General features: G+C 39.2%; 1 protein-coding gene across 3 annotated transcripts; it reads right to left on the bottom strand.

Moving 5' to 3' along the window:
- Nucleotides 1-21: 21 nt before the first annotated feature.
- On the bottom strand, nt 22-16,428 carry eya3 (EYA transcriptional coactivator and phosphatase 3). Of its 3 annotated transcripts, none has more exons than XM_084920127.1 (19): nt 16,296-16,428; nt 13,050-13,145; nt 11,826-11,875; nt 11,655-11,749; nt 11,489-11,569; nt 11,342-11,396; nt 9,382-9,491; nt 8,982-9,119; nt 8,717-8,802; nt 7,968-8,145; nt 6,982-7,151; nt 6,623-6,706; nt 6,432-6,521; nt 5,919-5,977; nt 5,666-5,826; nt 5,170-5,284; nt 4,795-4,916; nt 4,583-4,683; nt 22-3,716 (listed from the first exon to the last, which is right to left on the bottom strand). In XM_084920127.1, the coding sequence occupies exons 2-19, from the start codon at nt 13,095-13,097 to the stop codon at nt 3,636-3,638; spliced, it is 1,824 nt and encodes a 607-aa protein (XP_084776253.1). In that variant the 5' UTR covers nt 13,098-13,145; nt 16,296-16,428; the 3' UTR covers nt 22-3,635. The 3 variants fall into 3 exon arrangements, with proteins under 3 accessions (XP_084776253.1, XP_084776254.1, XP_084776255.1); XM_084920128.1 differs by having other exon boundaries at nt 13,050-13,148; nt 16,296-16,425; XM_084920129.1 differs by lacking the exon at nt 8,982-9,119.
- Between the last annotated feature and the right edge of the window lie 1,170 nt (nt 16,429-17,598).

Raw genomic sequence — 17,598 nt, 5'->3', positions numbered from 1 at the left:
AATAAAATAAAACACACAAACTTGAGTCTGAAACCTTTAAAATGTATTTACATTATATTGTCTTACACAGGAAAACCTTACAGGGCTGTTGGGAGGAAATAGTGATTACTGTCATTAAATAATTAGCATTGATTATTATGATAGTGTTGAGTTTCAGGCTCTCTATGTGACCGCAAACAGCCTCACATGTCTGAAATTGAGATGAAATATATATAAAATAAACAGCTTTTGAATAACAGCAATATTTGGCATAAAAAAAGAAAATCTAAGATTATAGTCCCTTAAACATTTCATGGTCATTATGTACGGCCACGATAATATACTTCAAAACAGGCGTGACATGCAGACAAAGTAAAGAAATAAACATTCAATAAGCTGAACAGATGCAAAGGTCTCAGTTTTCTGTTTGAGGACTGCTCGTTCTCCCTTGGATTCACTAAGGTAGTAACTGAACGACAGAGCGAGCACGCTTTGTTACAGCTGCTTTCACCTTCTGACCTGCCATAAAAAATAAAAACACAAAACATTGGGGATTGTGATTGTCTAAGCGATGCTAAATGTTTCACAGCAAAAGAAAAAAAAAAAAAAATTCTCCTCGTCAAAAGGAGGAAAACATCTGAACGCCGAACTTTAAATTTCTTTAAACACTGAGCCGCAGTGCATGTGGAGTTTTCTACCAGACCTTTCAGTTGCAGTGCAGACAGAACAATCAAGTCAAAAAAGTCAAACTCAGTAACAAAAGAAAATCTCGACAGTACTTAAAAAGTATTGAGATAAAAATAAAGTAAAATAACACTTTGGATAATAACAATGCAGAGATACGCGTATCAAACATAAAAAGATATTTCCCTTTGAGATTAAGCAGACAGATGATGGTTAAAGGCACAATATAAATATGCACACGGGACACAAACAAAACGACACACAAATACACATTCTTAACGGTCAAGCTGCATGTGTGTGAAAATCTTCTTCAGGCTCAGTTATTGTTCAGTCTTAATCTCATTCAGACTGGCGAAGGTCCATCCCTCTGCGCTCCTCGCCGTCTACATAACAAAACAAACCCCTCGAAATACAGTTAATGAGCAAAGTAGAAGTTTATTGCACTGTCATCCTTTATTTTTGATTCCCTCCTATATGATTTAGAAAGACTTTGGGTTGTTGTGAGGCTGAGTGACGATAACTCAAAGTAACTGAGGAGGTGTGTAAAGCCATGTCTCGTTTACTTCTTTTTTCCCCTTTATTATAATAATATCTGGGTCTTAGACTGCCTTCTGTACCACTTTCTGACATTCACAGACAAAATTAAGACTGCATCTAATGATTAATCATCTTCCTAATTAGTAATTTGATGCACATCATATCTACGACTCCAATAAGACCAACAGAGCCTCAAAACGACAAAAATATTCGGCTGCAAGTTTTCTGGTACTTTGAAAAACAATGAAAAAATACTTTTATGAAAAAAAGAAAAAGAAAGAAAATCAACAAACAACAACGACGATGAAAGAGAAACAACACTCCAGAATATTTTATGCTTTCATCTGAAAGTCAGCAAGTTTCCCAGATTATAAGAATAACTCACTGTGATGATCGCTGAAGAACAAAGTCTCATGATCGAGGACTTCGGTTAATCCATTTGTGAGAAACTCAGCCATCAAGTTTACACATGAACCCTGGACTATGTCCTCCCTGCACACCAGGAAGTAATCTGCTTCAGACGTGTTCTCATTTGTGGGAATATGTTCGGTTTAAGTTTGCATGCAGAAAGAAGAGCAAACTAAGCTCCTTCGTTCTCGTGTATTTGTTTTAGAGAGGCGCAGGTTATTGACCCCAATGGACCGAATCAGACAAGGTAACGTCAAAAACATTTCAAGGCTACGGCACATGTATGAAAGCGTCTGGTTTAGCCTCATGTGTCCCTGCTGGGTCGTCTCAGTAATCCAGCCATGGATGCTCATATTTTCCTACTCAAACACTCTGAAAACATGGATCAGGCTGTGACTTGGTTACTTGGGTCATCAAAGAAATAAGAACACTACATGATCTTCAGCTGTGTAACATTTCTCTAAAACCACAGATGGGCTCAGTTTTTCTTTAAATAGGAGGAAAGTGAAAAGAAGACTTCTACTTTGTGATTAGCTTATGAGCAAAAAATAAACTCCCATTAATCGGGTGTTCACTTGTACTAGAACAATTTTGGAAAGACCAAACCAGCACACTTTAACCAGGCATCAACAGATCCATATCACAGTGAAATGAATATGATAGTGCGGACCTTTGAATCACGGTTTCGTTCTGGTTACAGATTTGTCAATCCACCTCTCTTCTGGGAATTCAAGGACACTTGGGACTGCGCTCTGAGGAGCCCAAAGGACACAAAGAGTGTTGATTATCATTGGCATAGGGTGGAAAAAATGTTTTCAAGTCCAAATATATTCAAAACATCACCAGTCATGACAAAACTTCAGCTTTCAGCTTCAATTAAAGAAGCTCTTTACAGCCACAAGAGGAAAAAGGATAACTACACTAACGTCAGATATTTAAGTTTCACGTGGATGTAGTTCTACGTATGTAGTCCAGCCCTGGAGTGTAATTGGAGGCTATTATAATATTTATTCTTTATCATTTATTAAACTTTTATTACTTATTTTTGCAGTATTCTGTTAAGTCACATATTTGTTTTCGTGCCTTATAAAACATCAAATGAAGCCACGAGTCTGAAAACCACACAATGGGGGAAAAAATAATAATAATAAAATTGCGATCCTTCTGCCCAGTCATCCATGAAACTGATGATGCTCTGTGCATTTTTCCCCACACTTATTACCACTTCCTGCAGTTTGCGGCTCTTATCCTTAGCACATGCTCGGTGACCACGGATCACACACAGTGGAGAGGTCAGAACTGATGGTGCTGACTGATGGTGTGGTTTGGTCTTGTAGTGATAGTCAGAGATGAATGGCCCCTGCTGCCCTCCATCACTGAGTACCTTTTGTTTAATAACGGTCTGGCTACATGAGAGGCAACACATAAAAGTGGGATTAATTGATACTTGATGACTGTCAGGAACATAATGAAAAACATGAAAAAGGCAAAATGATGCTTTCAAGTCACCCCGGAAAGAGATTTTTCAAAATAAAAAGCTATGACAACCTCCACAGACAAAGCCACCAACAAACAACGTCTCTTTAGCCGTTTAAACTCAGTGAGAGATTGAGGGATGATGTTCGCTGCAGGACATTTGGATGTTTATGTGAAAACAAAAGCCAAAAACCGTGAAGAAGCTGGATAATAGAAGTCATCCCTTCCGTGTCCAAATCAGTGCCAGTTTCAGCCGCAGTGAGCTTAGCTGCCGTAGAGGAGGGGGTGCTGGGCAAGAGGAACCTTACTTCTGATGACTGACGCGTCCAGTTTGTTTCTCGCAGGCGGCTCCGACCCAAAGTCCGCCTCAAAGCGTTCACCAACACACAGCGAGTTGCAAGTTGTCGGACAGCGAGAGCAGATTTCTAACAGGTGAGTGTGGATTGCTGGGCTTGTGGAGAATTTTTCCACACACACAGTTTCACTCCACAAGTCACCAGTACGACGACAACGTTTTCCCTTTGAGTGCACAACATTCAACAGCATCCTCGTTACAAGAAGTCCAGTTCCAGCGCTTGGTGAAGGGACACGAGGTCGCCGTGACTGGAGATCCGCCAGAAAGGCATGTTGTGCTGCAGAGGAAAGGAGACAAAAAATTAGGCATAAGAAAGCAGAGTGTGTAATTGTAAAGAGCACAGCCTGACAAAGTCCATGTGAGACAGTATGTTTGTGGGTCTCCCGTCTACATATGGTAACTTTATTTAGTTTAATTGTAGAAAAATCAGGGTTCCGGGGGGGGGGGGTCAGCCAGACTGCTCCAACAGATTGTGCAAACATCCAAAGGAATATTTAATGCTTGACTAATTAAACATCTCTTAAAACCACTTTACTGCAGAGTGTTTTCATGCAAGAAAATCCCTGCATTTATAATCACTTCTTAAAAATACATGGAAAAAAAAAAACAACTTCCTGGCTCTTATTTTGAAAGTTCACTCGTTGTCAACCAGCTTCCCCTGTCCTTTTCATCTCGTTTTTTCCTGACAGGTTAACTTTGTACCATTCAGGTACTTTCTCAGAGAGGATCTAGGATGAACCTGCTCTGAAAATTCAAGTCAGTCTAAACAGTAACTTCAGCAGGTGGAAAAATGGCTCATTTATCTTTTTTGTTTATTGGTTATAAACCATCTTCTTTCATGCCACACTGTAAATAACTACTCAAGTCAATGTCATCCAGGATCATATTCTCCTAGTAAACCATGCCTTATTTCTTTTTCTTGGTACATGATCTCGTGATCAGGAAGAAAAAAGACAACAAATACCATGTAGAACATGTACCTGCATCTTTTTTCCTAAAAATCTGAAATTCTGCCTGTCCACACAAAAACACAATCGAATTGTTCCATTAAAATGGGTCAAAAATCATAAAATGCTGCAGATCATCCAATTTCAAATGAAATAGTTTAAGACAAAAAAAAAAAAGGCAAAAATTGAGTTTTACCTGTTTTGCTGCAAATTCCTCATCTCGGCCGTCACCAATCACCACATAAGTCACTTTTTTCCCAAAGCGAGAGACGATCCTCTCAAAGCAGCTCTCTTTTCCTACATGACAGGAAACCGCAGGGAAAAGGAAAATAAAGAATCGCATAAAGATATAAACAGATCTTTTTTTTTTTTTAAATTTGACACAGAGTAATCAGGTTGCATACGTACCTATTTTTGTGGCACTGTAGATGTTTTCGATGGGGAAGACGTCTCCCAGGCCGTAGAGCAGCACTTTGGCCAGAGCTGGAACCAGCTGAGTCGTGGTGACCAACACGTTCATACACTTCCCCCTGTTGGTGGGTGTCACACACACACACAGATTTATAACATCATCATCCAATTCAACTGTACTTGATTTGATTTATACAGCACCAAATCACAACAACAGTTGCCACAAGGCAGTTTGAATTGTAAGATAAAGACCCTACAATAACTCAGGGTTAAGGGTGAATCTCAAAGATGCAAACAAAATATTTTAACAAGGAGTAACTAATCTACGACATACTACCTACGAGCTAAAACGATAACCTGAGGTGCTCAAACCTGGACTGGATGAGCAGCAGAGACTTGAGCGCAGTGCTGAGCCAGGAGTCTGTAACATTCTCGATCTCGGACTGAAGCCTCAACAGCAGCTCCCTCTTCATGGGATTCAACAGGCCTGGAACACCAAAAAAAAAAACAAAGCAGACGTCTATGCTTAGCCTTTGAGCCTCTTCACTGCAAGCTCTAAACTCCGTCAGGAGCAACACAGAAATGCACGCCTTTTACAAAATGTTTAAAATGATCCACCTACTGTGGCTCAAACTCCAAAGTCTGAGTGCAGCTCACCTCCTTAACAGTTTGCTGTTTGTTGTTGGCTGCTGTACTAAAACATTTATTTGTTTAAAAAGAGCAGGAAAACAAAGAGCTTAAGTTCCAGTCACTGCTGGTTTCTGGGAGCTGGGAAGAAAAGTCTGGTGTTTTAATGTGAGAATGTATTTTTCCTTCGTCTGAGCTGCTGTCACTTAAGCCTTCACAGGACGCTGCTTTGCAAACTCACCCCCGACATTTCCTTTGTAAGTATTGTAGATCTCTTTTAGCCGGCGGTAGCGAAAAGCCAGTTTACGCATCCACTCCACCCCTCCCTGAACTCCTGTGGTGGTTCCTGATGCAGCTCCACCGCTGGGGCCGTTAAATCCATCCGCCATGAAGTTGTAGTTGCTGAAGCAAAGAAAAACTACCTGTGATTACTTAGAACGACACAAAGCATTTTGTAGTGTCTGGGTTAGTTAGCGGGGCAGCGTGTAACACACCTCAGGTCCTGTCCATTGTCATCAGACGCCACATCCTCAACATGGACTTGATCACACTCCTGGAAGAAAACACAAGCAGAGGGATTCTTTTCCTCGTTTTGTTAGGGACTAATTAAATATGAAACTAAAACATGTATAACAAGTAATTGTGGGGCTTTTTGAACACCTTCAACCTGTTAAAATGGAAGGAGGTGGAACCAGAAAAAACACTCACCAGTTACCTGATTATTATCCACATGTATAATAAAATGCCTTTTGATTGGTTGTAAGTTTAGAAGTGCTCATGTCAAGAAACAGCGCCGCATTTGTTTGTTTAAGGCAGTTCAACCGGTTTTTGACAGTCAGCCTATTGTCTATCTGCCTTCTTCTATCTGACATGTAACTCAGAGTTAGTGAGTTTGTAAAAAATAAAATTAAATAAAATCTGGAATTCTGGTTTGTACCAGCTGCTGTGAACAATCAAAAGCTGCTCATCTCTCATATTCACTCCAGTCTAAACAAACTTCACTGTACCTCGAGGTCATTGAAGAAAAGATGGTTGTCTGCCAGCTCAAAGATCAGCTCCTCCATCTGCAAGCCCAAGTTCAACACAGTCGCCGGGTCCTGAACAAAATAAAACAGACCCACAATAAGCATGTTACACAATTCAATAGGTCTAATTTTTGCATTGTAAGCTCAAAGGATTCATCTTTGGAAAAACCAACCTTGCCAAACTTCTGAGCATAAGAGCCGGTGAGCAAAGAGTGGAATATAATGATGGTTTCATCCAAATCCCATAAAAAAATGCGCTGAAACACAAAAGAACAAGATTACCTGTTGGACTGCACTCCATATTACAGTGAACTTTTTCCTGCTCCTCTAACTTGCCCATTATATTTCAAAAAGCATGAAAAAAAAAACCCCCCATAAACATAACTTGGGCTTGGACTTGACACAGAAATGGTTCAGTTCCTGTAATAGTTAATTAATATATCTATCATTGTAAGGATTTCACAAATGTCAAAACAAACTCACTGCTATTAATTATATCCACTACTGTTTAATAAGTAAATTAAATGGTTACCTCCAGGTCACTCTCAGCAGGTGGAGAGTTATCAGACTTCTTGCCCTTCCCTTTGGCTTTGCCCACCGAGTTCCTGCGGCCGACCTCGTCCTGATCTCGAGCTCCAGCGGGCACTGCCACAGCTGTAGGAAGAGCCGCACAAACAGGCAGGTTTTCTGGTGGGGACGCATCTAAAACGAGACCAAGAACATGAGCGTGGCAGCCAGCATAAAAAACAACCTTTTAATAAGAGAGCAGCCAAAAGAAGATTCTCATTTTAGTTATTTAGATTTTCCACTTAAATTCTTTTTGAATTCCACAGCACATTATGGGATTAAAAAGGAGAATTGGCTGCAGACTTTTTCACTTGTTTACTGAGGTGCAGATCCAGAATATTAGCTGCTCTCTTCACACTTCAGTGTAACCTGGTCTAAAGCTGACAGTTTAATGTCTGATCCAACTACTTTAGATCTTAAATTTCTCATCTGCATCTCTGAAATGTCTCGAGCTGTTCAGGGCTGCAGTGGATATCTAAAAAGAGCTCCAGACAGAAAACAAAAAACAGAAGAGTTCTGTTATAAGTTCCTCCAGGATGTAGAACAAATTGCATCTTGAAAATGAAATTTTAGCCAAGTGCACAGGAGAACTGATAAAAAATAAATAAAATAAAAAGTACACTATACTTCATCCTAACTGTTCAACTAGTTTGTTAAATATTTCTACACAATAACACAAGCACCTTGACAGTGTGTGCAGTATTCATTTAGTTATTTTTCAGGTTTTTATTTATGTAAAGTTAACTTACAGAAAGACAGTACCATGAGACGTTTTGGTTTAAGTATTCTTACTGTGCTTTTTCCTGCTTTAAATGTAGGTACAGCAATGTGTGTTACTGTTACACAGCTATTTACCATGTGCTGTAGAACAAAGTGCTGACAGGTATTTAAGGTAAAGAAACCAAAGGCAGAAAAAAAGTAAAAGGCAAAAGATAATGAAAAGCCAAAAACCTCTAGGAGGCAGTCCAGCTGAGGCGGCCTCCTCTGATTTCACTGCTGAATATCCAGCAACACCTGCACCGCCACTGTGGTCATCACTGTTAGGTAGCCCAGCAGGCACGTAGCTGGGAGGAAGAGTGTAGTACTGAGAGAACTGACTCTGTCCCAGAGAGTTATAGCTGCTAAAATCCTGGAGAGAAGTGAAACAACAAACAAACGTGATCAGCAGAATGATGGGAAAGGACTCCACGCAGGGCTGAGCAACAATACGCGGGAACAATCTCATCTTTTCAAGAAGTTCTAATATCACTGAACATAACACAAACTCAGGTTCTGTGTCAGACAGTACGATGAACCCTCTGTGATCAAAACTTGATCCCAAAAGCATCTACTTCCTGTGGATTTCTGCCCTCCCTCAAAGACAAAAATATGGAAGTAAGTTTGAGCTGAACTTTTGCTCACATTACAAATGCTTTTAATATCCTTTTATAGATCACTACATCTAGCATTCTGATCTCCAACCACAGCACACAATAAACATGTTGAGCACACACATACAAGACTTCTGCATTCCTTGCTTGAGATTTGCACCATATTAACACTTTGCTCGCATACATTCATAGCTTGAAAGGAATATTTTCCTTTTAATTTTTGGTCATTTTAAAGGCAATTTTCCACTCCCACGGTGCACCAACCGCTCTTAAAAACACACACAAAGATAATTTTATTCTTCATCTTACTGGAGAATCACTGATTCTCACCTGATGGGCCACCGCCGAGGCGGTTGTAGTCGCAGCTGTAGCTGAAGGGATGTTGGAATACACACTGGATGTTGTGAAGCTTGAGCCTAGAGAAAGAAACATTTGCATTAAAAGAGATGCAAAGACTAAAATATAAAAATAAAAATACTTCTACATGATGTTATAATGGCAAGAGAGGAAATCAGAGCTGTGCCGCTGCAGGTTCTCCTTTACTGTGTTCTTCAGGTATTTGCAGACAGTGAGACAGAGTGAGATGGCAGCTTGCCTTGGCTGGGGTATGAGTAGTGCAGCTGGCCTGGCTGGGTTGAGGTATATGTGGAGCTGAAACTGAGAAACCCAGGCTGGCCACCAGAGGGCGCATCAGGCAGCCCTGTCTCTGTTTTTATGCCTGGCCACATAGCACCTGAAGATGAAAGAGAGCAATGGAAGCTGAAGATGAAAGAGGCAGCAGGGGAGAAAGTGGGTCACTGAAGATGCAGCAAAGTTAGTAAACTGGGTACTCCCGTCAAGATTTGTGTTTTTGTGTAAAAGCAGGGTTTAAAAGCAGACTGGTTCAGCGCCAAAGCACAGTGAGGCTTTAAAAGCAAAGTCATGAAGTGTGATGCTTGGATTTTAGAGAGCAGACTGTCCTTAAAAAGGGTCGTCCAAAAAGAGCAGGCACTAACCAAAAGGTGGGAGACCGTAGGTCTGGCCTGTTTGGGGGAAGGATGAGTACACAGTGGACTGGGCCAGAGGAGGAAACGCCACCTGACTGGTGTATGACGTTACTGCTGGGCTGAAAGAGAGAGAGAGAGAGAATGACTACCTATAACAAAAGTGAGTACACCTGTAGCAGGTGCATTATACAAAACAAAAGAGCCAGGCTTTGTCTTGATGTAAGAAAAAACAAACAAACAAACAAAAAAAACAAATACACACACACAAAGAGTTGGATTTTTCATCACCACATTTACATACAAACACCTACTTTATCACTTTTACATTCATAAAAGCACATTAGTAATCTAACCTGGTGGTCTGACAAACCTGCAACGTGGTGAGAGTAGAAGCTGCTGTACAAAAGGAGAAAACTGCAGCCATCAATAAAAGTCTTCTTTGGAACATCTCAACAAAATTAAAATGAGGTCCAAACGTTGCAGGTAAAGTCAGGATGCCACAAATCGTGCACCAAGGTTACTGTGGTTAACTAAAACTACACTAAAAAATAAAACTAGATTTAACAAAAAAAAAACATTTTAATTAACTAAAACAACTGAAACTACTGATTTAGGTGTTGGTGAACCTGGAAAACTGACAACAATAAATAATAATTTTACCAAACTAAGATAACAGTAGGGATGGGTACCGGTATCCAGTTCCATGATGGCACCGGTTCTGACATAAACGGTAGTAACCAGACCGAAAAGCAGCACACATTTCGATGCTTTATTTCTGTGCTTTTTTTCCCCTGAGATGTCATACACTTTGGATTCTAGCCAATCATTTTATCTTTCCAAGGATAGTAGGCGGGCCCAGGTACGTACGTTCTGCCGACGCATAGCGGTTTTGTTAAAAGCCGAGAAATGCACCGTATTTGATAGCTTGCTGCAAGACCTCACACCGAGCACATCTACTGCGGGTGTGGTGCCTGTTATCGGACCTGGAGTTAGCAACATCCCCCAAGAACCCGAAGAGGAGAGTCCTGGCCCCTAGGCCTGCCAGTGTAGCAGAAATGATGACGAATGATTATGGCAGCAGCAGCCGTTCTTCTCTGCGCGAGTAGCTTAATGTTGTTCGTGTGTAATTTACATTGAGTAGGCTAACCACGTTATTAAATTAATGCACGTAAGGTGAACTAGCAAACACCGTCATAGTTACATGCGGCTGTCTTCTTGTTTGATAGAGTGATACCATATATGCCCTATAGCTGCAGAAAAGGCTAGCACTGTTATCTTTTTACAAAAAAAACAGCTAAACATGCGAGATTTTAGGACAAAGTTCGTTTTTTCCATTTTTTAAGCACCGGTTCCAACCAAAGGAGGTATGTTGTATCAACAGAAAAGGCTAACTTGGTTATCATTTTGCAGAAAAAAAAGAGACTGCTAAAAAAAAAAAAAAAAAAAAAACATAAGGAGGTTTTTGGATAAAGTTTGTGTTCTCCATTCTTTAAGCACCGGTTCGAGCACCGGTTCGAGCACCGGTTAAGCACCGGCACCGTTTCAAAAGTACCAGTTTGGCACCGGTATCGGATAAAACCTAAACAATACCCATCCCTAGATAATCGTTCAGTAAAATTTAGTTCAGTTCAAAACTTGCCTGATGAGACTTTGTATCAGTGAGACTGCGAGTCAACCACTTTCCAAAAATTCTGTGTTTTTATTGTAATACCTGTACTGATTTTTCTAAATATAACCAAATAAAAATAAAACCTAATCAGAAAATACAAAACTATAATAACTGTCTCAAACAGATCTATACATTTACCCCACAATGATCTTCTGACAAGTTAATAACTGAGTGGAAACTGATTAGTATGCTTTGTTTGAAAACTTATTACATATGTGAGTGAGAATGTTTCATTTTTCTCTCTATAAATCTAAAGTGATTCATAAAGTTTAATGTCTCACTTCCATGCAGCATACTCACTTGCTTCCCTGATAAACCTGTTGGGTGTATTCAGATGTGGCTGTGGCATCGGTGGCTGCAGGAAAAGAGACTATTTTAGCTACAAGAGCACTTACAAGAGTAACATCACTGTGAACTGTTTAGAGCCGAGTCTGTTTCTGTTCGTACCAGAATGACCGTACGAGTTAATTGAGTCACCACATGGTTGAGATGCAGCTCCCCTCTCTGCGCTGGACTGCTCCTGTTCACCTGTTGCCACACATGAAATGTCAATAAACTACAGCAACATTTTTGAACATTATGAGCTTTTGATTTTTAAACATATTCTACTGACCTGGATCAATTTGGGCTGTGGACAGGGCAGAATATGAGTTCTCCTGCTCTGATGAACCTAAAACAGCAGCTGGGCTCCCATCATCCCCCAAATCACTGAAAGAGCAGGAAAAATGTTATTGTAATTAAACAGTAATTAAAAAAAGGTGAGCCCATATAAGTAGATACCAACCCCGACTCTTTCTTCAGTTTACCATCTACGTCAATCTTGGCCTTCTTTGCCTGCACATGCACAAAAATGCAGACACACAAGTCAGACAGCTCACACAATTTAAACAAAGCAGCAGAACACAGTCAGTTTTATTTATTTATGTAGTTTTAATTAAGAAAAAAAAGGTGCATGGGTTGACATTTATCAGCCACTGTGATATCAGCATGAATAGTAAAGGACAACCTTCTGGGTAATAGAACAGTTCTTTACTGCACTGAAAACAAACAATATATAATATAACATCATTATGATCTATGCATCTCAAATCGTCCTGTGTTACAGCCAAAACATTAAACACAATGTATAGAAAATTTGCATAAATAAAGTAGAATAAGTCCATAAAATAAAGGTAAACTAACAAAACAAAACTGCTCAGTTAGAGAGATTAGAGGGAAAGGGCTAAATTAAATAGAAATCTATAGTTTAAGTAAAATATAATAAAGGTAAAATATTGTTAATAAAACTCAAACTGAATGTTGAATATAGAACTCTAAAAAGTAAAACAGCTCACCACACTGACAAGAGAAAACAGCTGTACTCCGCTGTAAATAATTCTCGTGTATAAACAGATTTGTAATACTTTAATAGACGTATTTTGCGGGTAGCAGATGAATCTGCATATCATCGATTGTCTCAATTAACCATCAATTCTCTTTTAGATGATAAAAAGAGAGCAAAAGCCTTTTAATGCTCCACAAAAAAAAACGATACACTGTGAGAGAATTTCCTGCCTCAAAACAGGCCTTTGGTGGTGACCATGCAGGTAATCATGATTGGTCTATATACAAATAAGGCAAAAAGTCTGTATAATCTAATTATCATATCATATCATAAGTATATACACTTTCTTATCATTTTATCAGAACACTTGACTGAACTTGAGTGATTAAGACCTTTAAAAAAAACCTGTTAAACGGTGGGTATGCTTGGGTATAATGACATTTTCTTTGGCATCTCTCATAGAGATGAACACAAAAACAGAAAATAAAGATAAAGACTGACTGAAGCTGTCTCCTAAAATCCAACTTTGCGTTGGCTAAAACAGAAAATATGAACAGAAAATGAAATATTTGCTATCTTAAATATTTGCATGAACTTTAAGCCACATTTTTGTTATCATACACAAAAACAACAGTTACAGGAAATCAGTAAAGTTACTATGCAAATGACTCCATGCATACTCACCGGCAGCTCCTGCGAGTCATCCATCTCTGCAGCGGAGCGGCCTGACATGTCTGCACACTCAGCCTACTCTCTGTACCTGGAGAGCCTGGCGGGACCCTGCTTCACACCACCACAGAAGCAAAGACAAACAGGCACAGAGTCAATGGTGGGAGCACAGTCTTATATAGTACCCCATACGTGACTCCCCCCTCCCCTTGTCCCATAAAGTGAATCCCTCTCCTGCCCCTATCAGGGTTCGATCAGTAGGAAGGCAGTGGCGATGAAAGAAGTGGGGCACCCTGCTCTAATCTCCAGCACGAGACTCACAGGTGAGGCACGTGTGGCATTGACGCTCACCAACGTCCTCGCCACTCTGTTTTTACTGCAGGATTAAGGATGCGTGCCACCTTACATGCGAACTAACCTACATTCAACGAAAACATACCCTCTGGGAGCATTAGCTGCTCAGGTGCATGCTCTCATATCAATAGATGCCCCAGGGGGATAAGATCTAACCTCGTTTTGTCCACTGCTCACTTTAACGGGCCTCTGCCCACAGCTGGAGGGATGAGCATTTACTCAACTGACATAATGTAAAAGCAATCAGAGAAAATAGGTCAGTCTGCAAATTAACACCAAATCAATGTGTCAGGTAGGTGTTGTTCTTAGAAGTGGTTCATTAAAGAACATGCAGGCTTATGCGAGATTTAGATAAGTGAATTAAAAAAAAATATATGCTAATGACATTTTTAAAGTTAACTGAATTAAAACAAGAAAAAAATTATTTTGCAGGTCTCTCATTTAAGAAAATGAATTATTAATTGATCATTGGATTACCAAACATCTTTATTATATGAGTTCTCAGTCTAATGAACGCCTTCTGCAAAAAACAAAAAGACCCACTTAAACCAACATAAATACTTATATAATGCAGCTGCAACATTGGTCAGTAAATTAACAAGAAAATAATAATTGTAGTCATTTATATGTAAAACCTGGAGTCAGCTTTTCAAATGGGAAGATCTGATTTCATTTTTAAAATCATAGAGTAAAAACTGAGTACCTTTCAGTTTATTGTTTGCTGGTCAGACAAAACAAAACATAAAATAATAAAGAAAACCAAAAAATTAAAAGAGAGCTTTCTTTCTTATTTTACTTCCACTTGACAGAGAAAAGATTAAACAAGAAAATAATTATTTGATTGTTTGATGGATTTTTAAAAAAGTAATTTAAATGTATTATTCAGGTTTGCAGAGTCATCAGCCCATTTGTTTTCCCCTAGGGATCAATAAAGTATTCTGATTCTGATTGATTCTGTTTGTGAAGATAAGAGTCATCTGAACATTTTTAACTGACCTTGTGTATAATGGCAAAAATGTTCTGGGTTACAAGCAGCTACATTATATACATATATGAGTGAGCCTTGTTGACCGCTATCAATCTGTCAGCAAACAACATATTTGTCTGGTAGTCCCATTATGTTTTAGCTGACAGTTAAAAGACCTGAAAAACCTTTTTAAAGTATAATTTTATTACATTATGATGATAGTAATAAAAAAAAGGTAAAACAGAACATACAGGGAACAAACACTACAATTACTGTTGCTTCAAATACTGATATCAAGACCACTGAATTCCATGTACTGTGTAGCTATGCGTAATAGACATTTTTGGATAAGTCAATGAAATCCCAACCAATAAAACTCTTAGTAACATTTTGATAATTCAGCTAAATTTAATTTGGATGTGCCAAAATTAGTGAATTGCACGTCAGAATAGGGCTGTGTCAAGTACAATACTATAAATATAGTATAATGTAATATAACATAATATAATAAAATAATTAAAATATACAAGGCTAGACAGTACTGGGAAAGTTAAAAACAAAATAAAATTTTAACAAAATCTACATTTACTACTGAACCACAAAGTTGCTATTGAAAAGCTTCACACGCCTTCTGCAAGCTGCAGACAAGCGATCTTCCAGGAATTTTCACATCTGACTGGTCAGTAGGTGGTGATTTCATGCATGCTACATAGCAAGTTAGGTTTGCAGCACAAGTTACCATGGCAATATAAGATGTAAACTGCCTTCCTAGTACAGAAAAAACTAATGGTTAACCCTGAAGTTACCTGGATAAACCCAAATCCTGCTTCATAAAACAGGCTTCTGATGGCGTCCTTTCAATTGTTGTGGTTTGTTTTATTTAAGAAGGGCCGAGCCATATTTAACATGAATATTCTATGAATATGAATAAGAATAACACGAAAAGGAAGTGTACAAAGTACACAAAAAAGTAATAAAGCATTAAAAAACGACATATGCAGAGACAAATAACAGAATGACAAAACCATTACTACAAATTTTAAAAGCCTTACTACACATTTTTAATATATACATTTAAATGACTAAAGCAATATGTGGTTAACACGGATTTAATATTACTAATTCACAACTCCCTCCTTACTAATAATTACTAATAACTGGTATCGCTCCTTAAGAATGTCATATTGATTGCCGTGTGCAGGCTGCAAATCTGTGTGTGGATTGTGATTATTAAATGCGTTTGCTCTAGTGCACATGCTACCATCGTTGTTTGTCCTGTATGTTATTCTAGCATTAATCCTGGAACGACAGATTGCATTAAGTCATGCGAAAAGTTCCCACCCATGACACCTCCAATTGCTAACAGACTACCGTTAGGTTAGCTGAATTTAGCACCCGGGAACAGTTTACTGTGAAGGTGAAGCCAGACATCGGTCTACTTCCTGGAGAACAGCAACTCATCAGTTCTATCCGGGGACAACCGAAACATTAATTCGCACAACATACTAAGTCAGACGTGACTAAATAATTTAAAGTGACTGGCACAAACTAAAAGAAACAAACAGACCCAAGTAAAAAGCACGAACTCACCAGCATTTAGACCACACCGGAACGATAGCGTCCCAACGTTAGCAGACAATGTCGATTATCACTTATTCTTTAGTGGCAACTTAATTACGGTGAATTTTGCCATCAGCTGTTCAATTTGCATGCACTGCAGTCTTCCCAACCCTGTACACTGGGGAATTAATCACTAGCTGTACTTGTTTTCCCCCGGGCATAAAGTTTCCCGTTCCAGAGATTAGTCGGGACCAGCAGCCATTGGAGTAGGTACTGAAATGGCAGCGTGTGAAAGCATCTCACTTCTGCTGCATTCAGCTGCAAAGCTGATTGCAAAACAAACACCCGAAACACAACAAAATCATCGAGACACGTCTTACCATTGAAGGAGTGATGGAGGAACGCTTTTAATTAAGCGCCTTTGGTTGAAACCACCATATGAAGCTTTGTCTGTTGTTAGGGAGCACTATTTTGCAGGAAGTGGTCGTTGCGGACTGTTCTGCGCATGTGCGAAGGGCTGATTCACAGTGAGACGAGAGCATCGCACAGACACAGGTGAGAGTAAAATGCAAACAGCTGTTATTTGAACAGGTGAGCATGCTTTGAATGCGTCCAGTTTTACCTCGGGGTTTGTTTTATCGCATGAAAGCTCGTTTATATCAAACAAATTGTTAAAAAATGGTACAGTAAGTTCAGACTTTATTGATTTAAACTAGCTCAGTCTAAGATTTAAAGTCCAGGTGTCATTTTCAGCCTTACTGTGCCGTTCAAAAGACTGGACACAATAGTAGCACATAAATAAATTAACAATATATGAGCAATAATTCTATTATAATCAGCAATTATTTTAAAATTTAAGACAATCTTAATGTTGAAAGATTTTTAAAACAGTAGACCAGCCATCTTCTTCCGCTTATCCAGGACCGGGTGGTAGGGGCAGCAGCCTAAGCAGAGAAGCCCAGACCTTACAGTAGTGTTCTAGATTATCTATTTTCTCATTAAAATGTCTTTATTTTATTTCATGTGTAGTTTTCACCTGCATATTTAAAAAAAATCCTTTTTAATGTCTTCTCATACCTCAAGTAACTAACTTAACAATAAACTGAATAGTTAACAATGAAAACCACTGTTCGTTGCCTTAGAGTGGAAATATATATGACTATGCACTGAAGTGTGAGTGAACAGTATAATTGTGTAATGTGATCTGTAGTGAGAGTAGTTAGCAGGTGGAAGAGAGTCTGGAGAGAAGAGGAATGAAAGGAGAGGGAAAGCTCAGGTTGAGGGGTTTGGAGACAAAGTTCGGTTGAGATTGACATGTGCAGAGGAGGGAAAGTGGATACGCTGAACATGGAGCTCCAGGCACCTCAGAGAGGAGGTGGTGGCGACCTCTAAAGGAAGCAGCCGAAAGAAGAAGTCTATTTTTCTCCCATTTCTGGCCATCTGAATCTTTTCTCTTCTTGAGGAAATTATGCCCCTTGTTTAAAAACTGATTAGAAAGCCTGGAAATACTTTTGTCACAATCCTTGTGATTCTCCTTTGGGAAAAGGCTAAAAGGACTCCGGTGGAAAGGTTATACTCAACCTGTAACCCTATGGCTCAGGGTAAATAAAAAGGTGTGCCTGGCCAGCTGCTGACCTGTTTGCCCGTTGATGGTGTTTCCAACGATCAATTTGCCTGTGAAGC

This window comes from Perissodus microlepis, chromosome 22, assembly GCF_051167445.1.
Source record: "Perissodus microlepis isolate ML-2025 ecotype Zambia chromosome 22, ASM5116744v1, whole genome shotgun sequence".
Classification (NCBI taxonomy): Eukaryota; Metazoa; Chordata; class Actinopteri; order Cichliformes; family Cichlidae; genus Perissodus; species Perissodus microlepis.
This window is presented reverse-complemented; position numbering and strand designations above follow the sequence as displayed.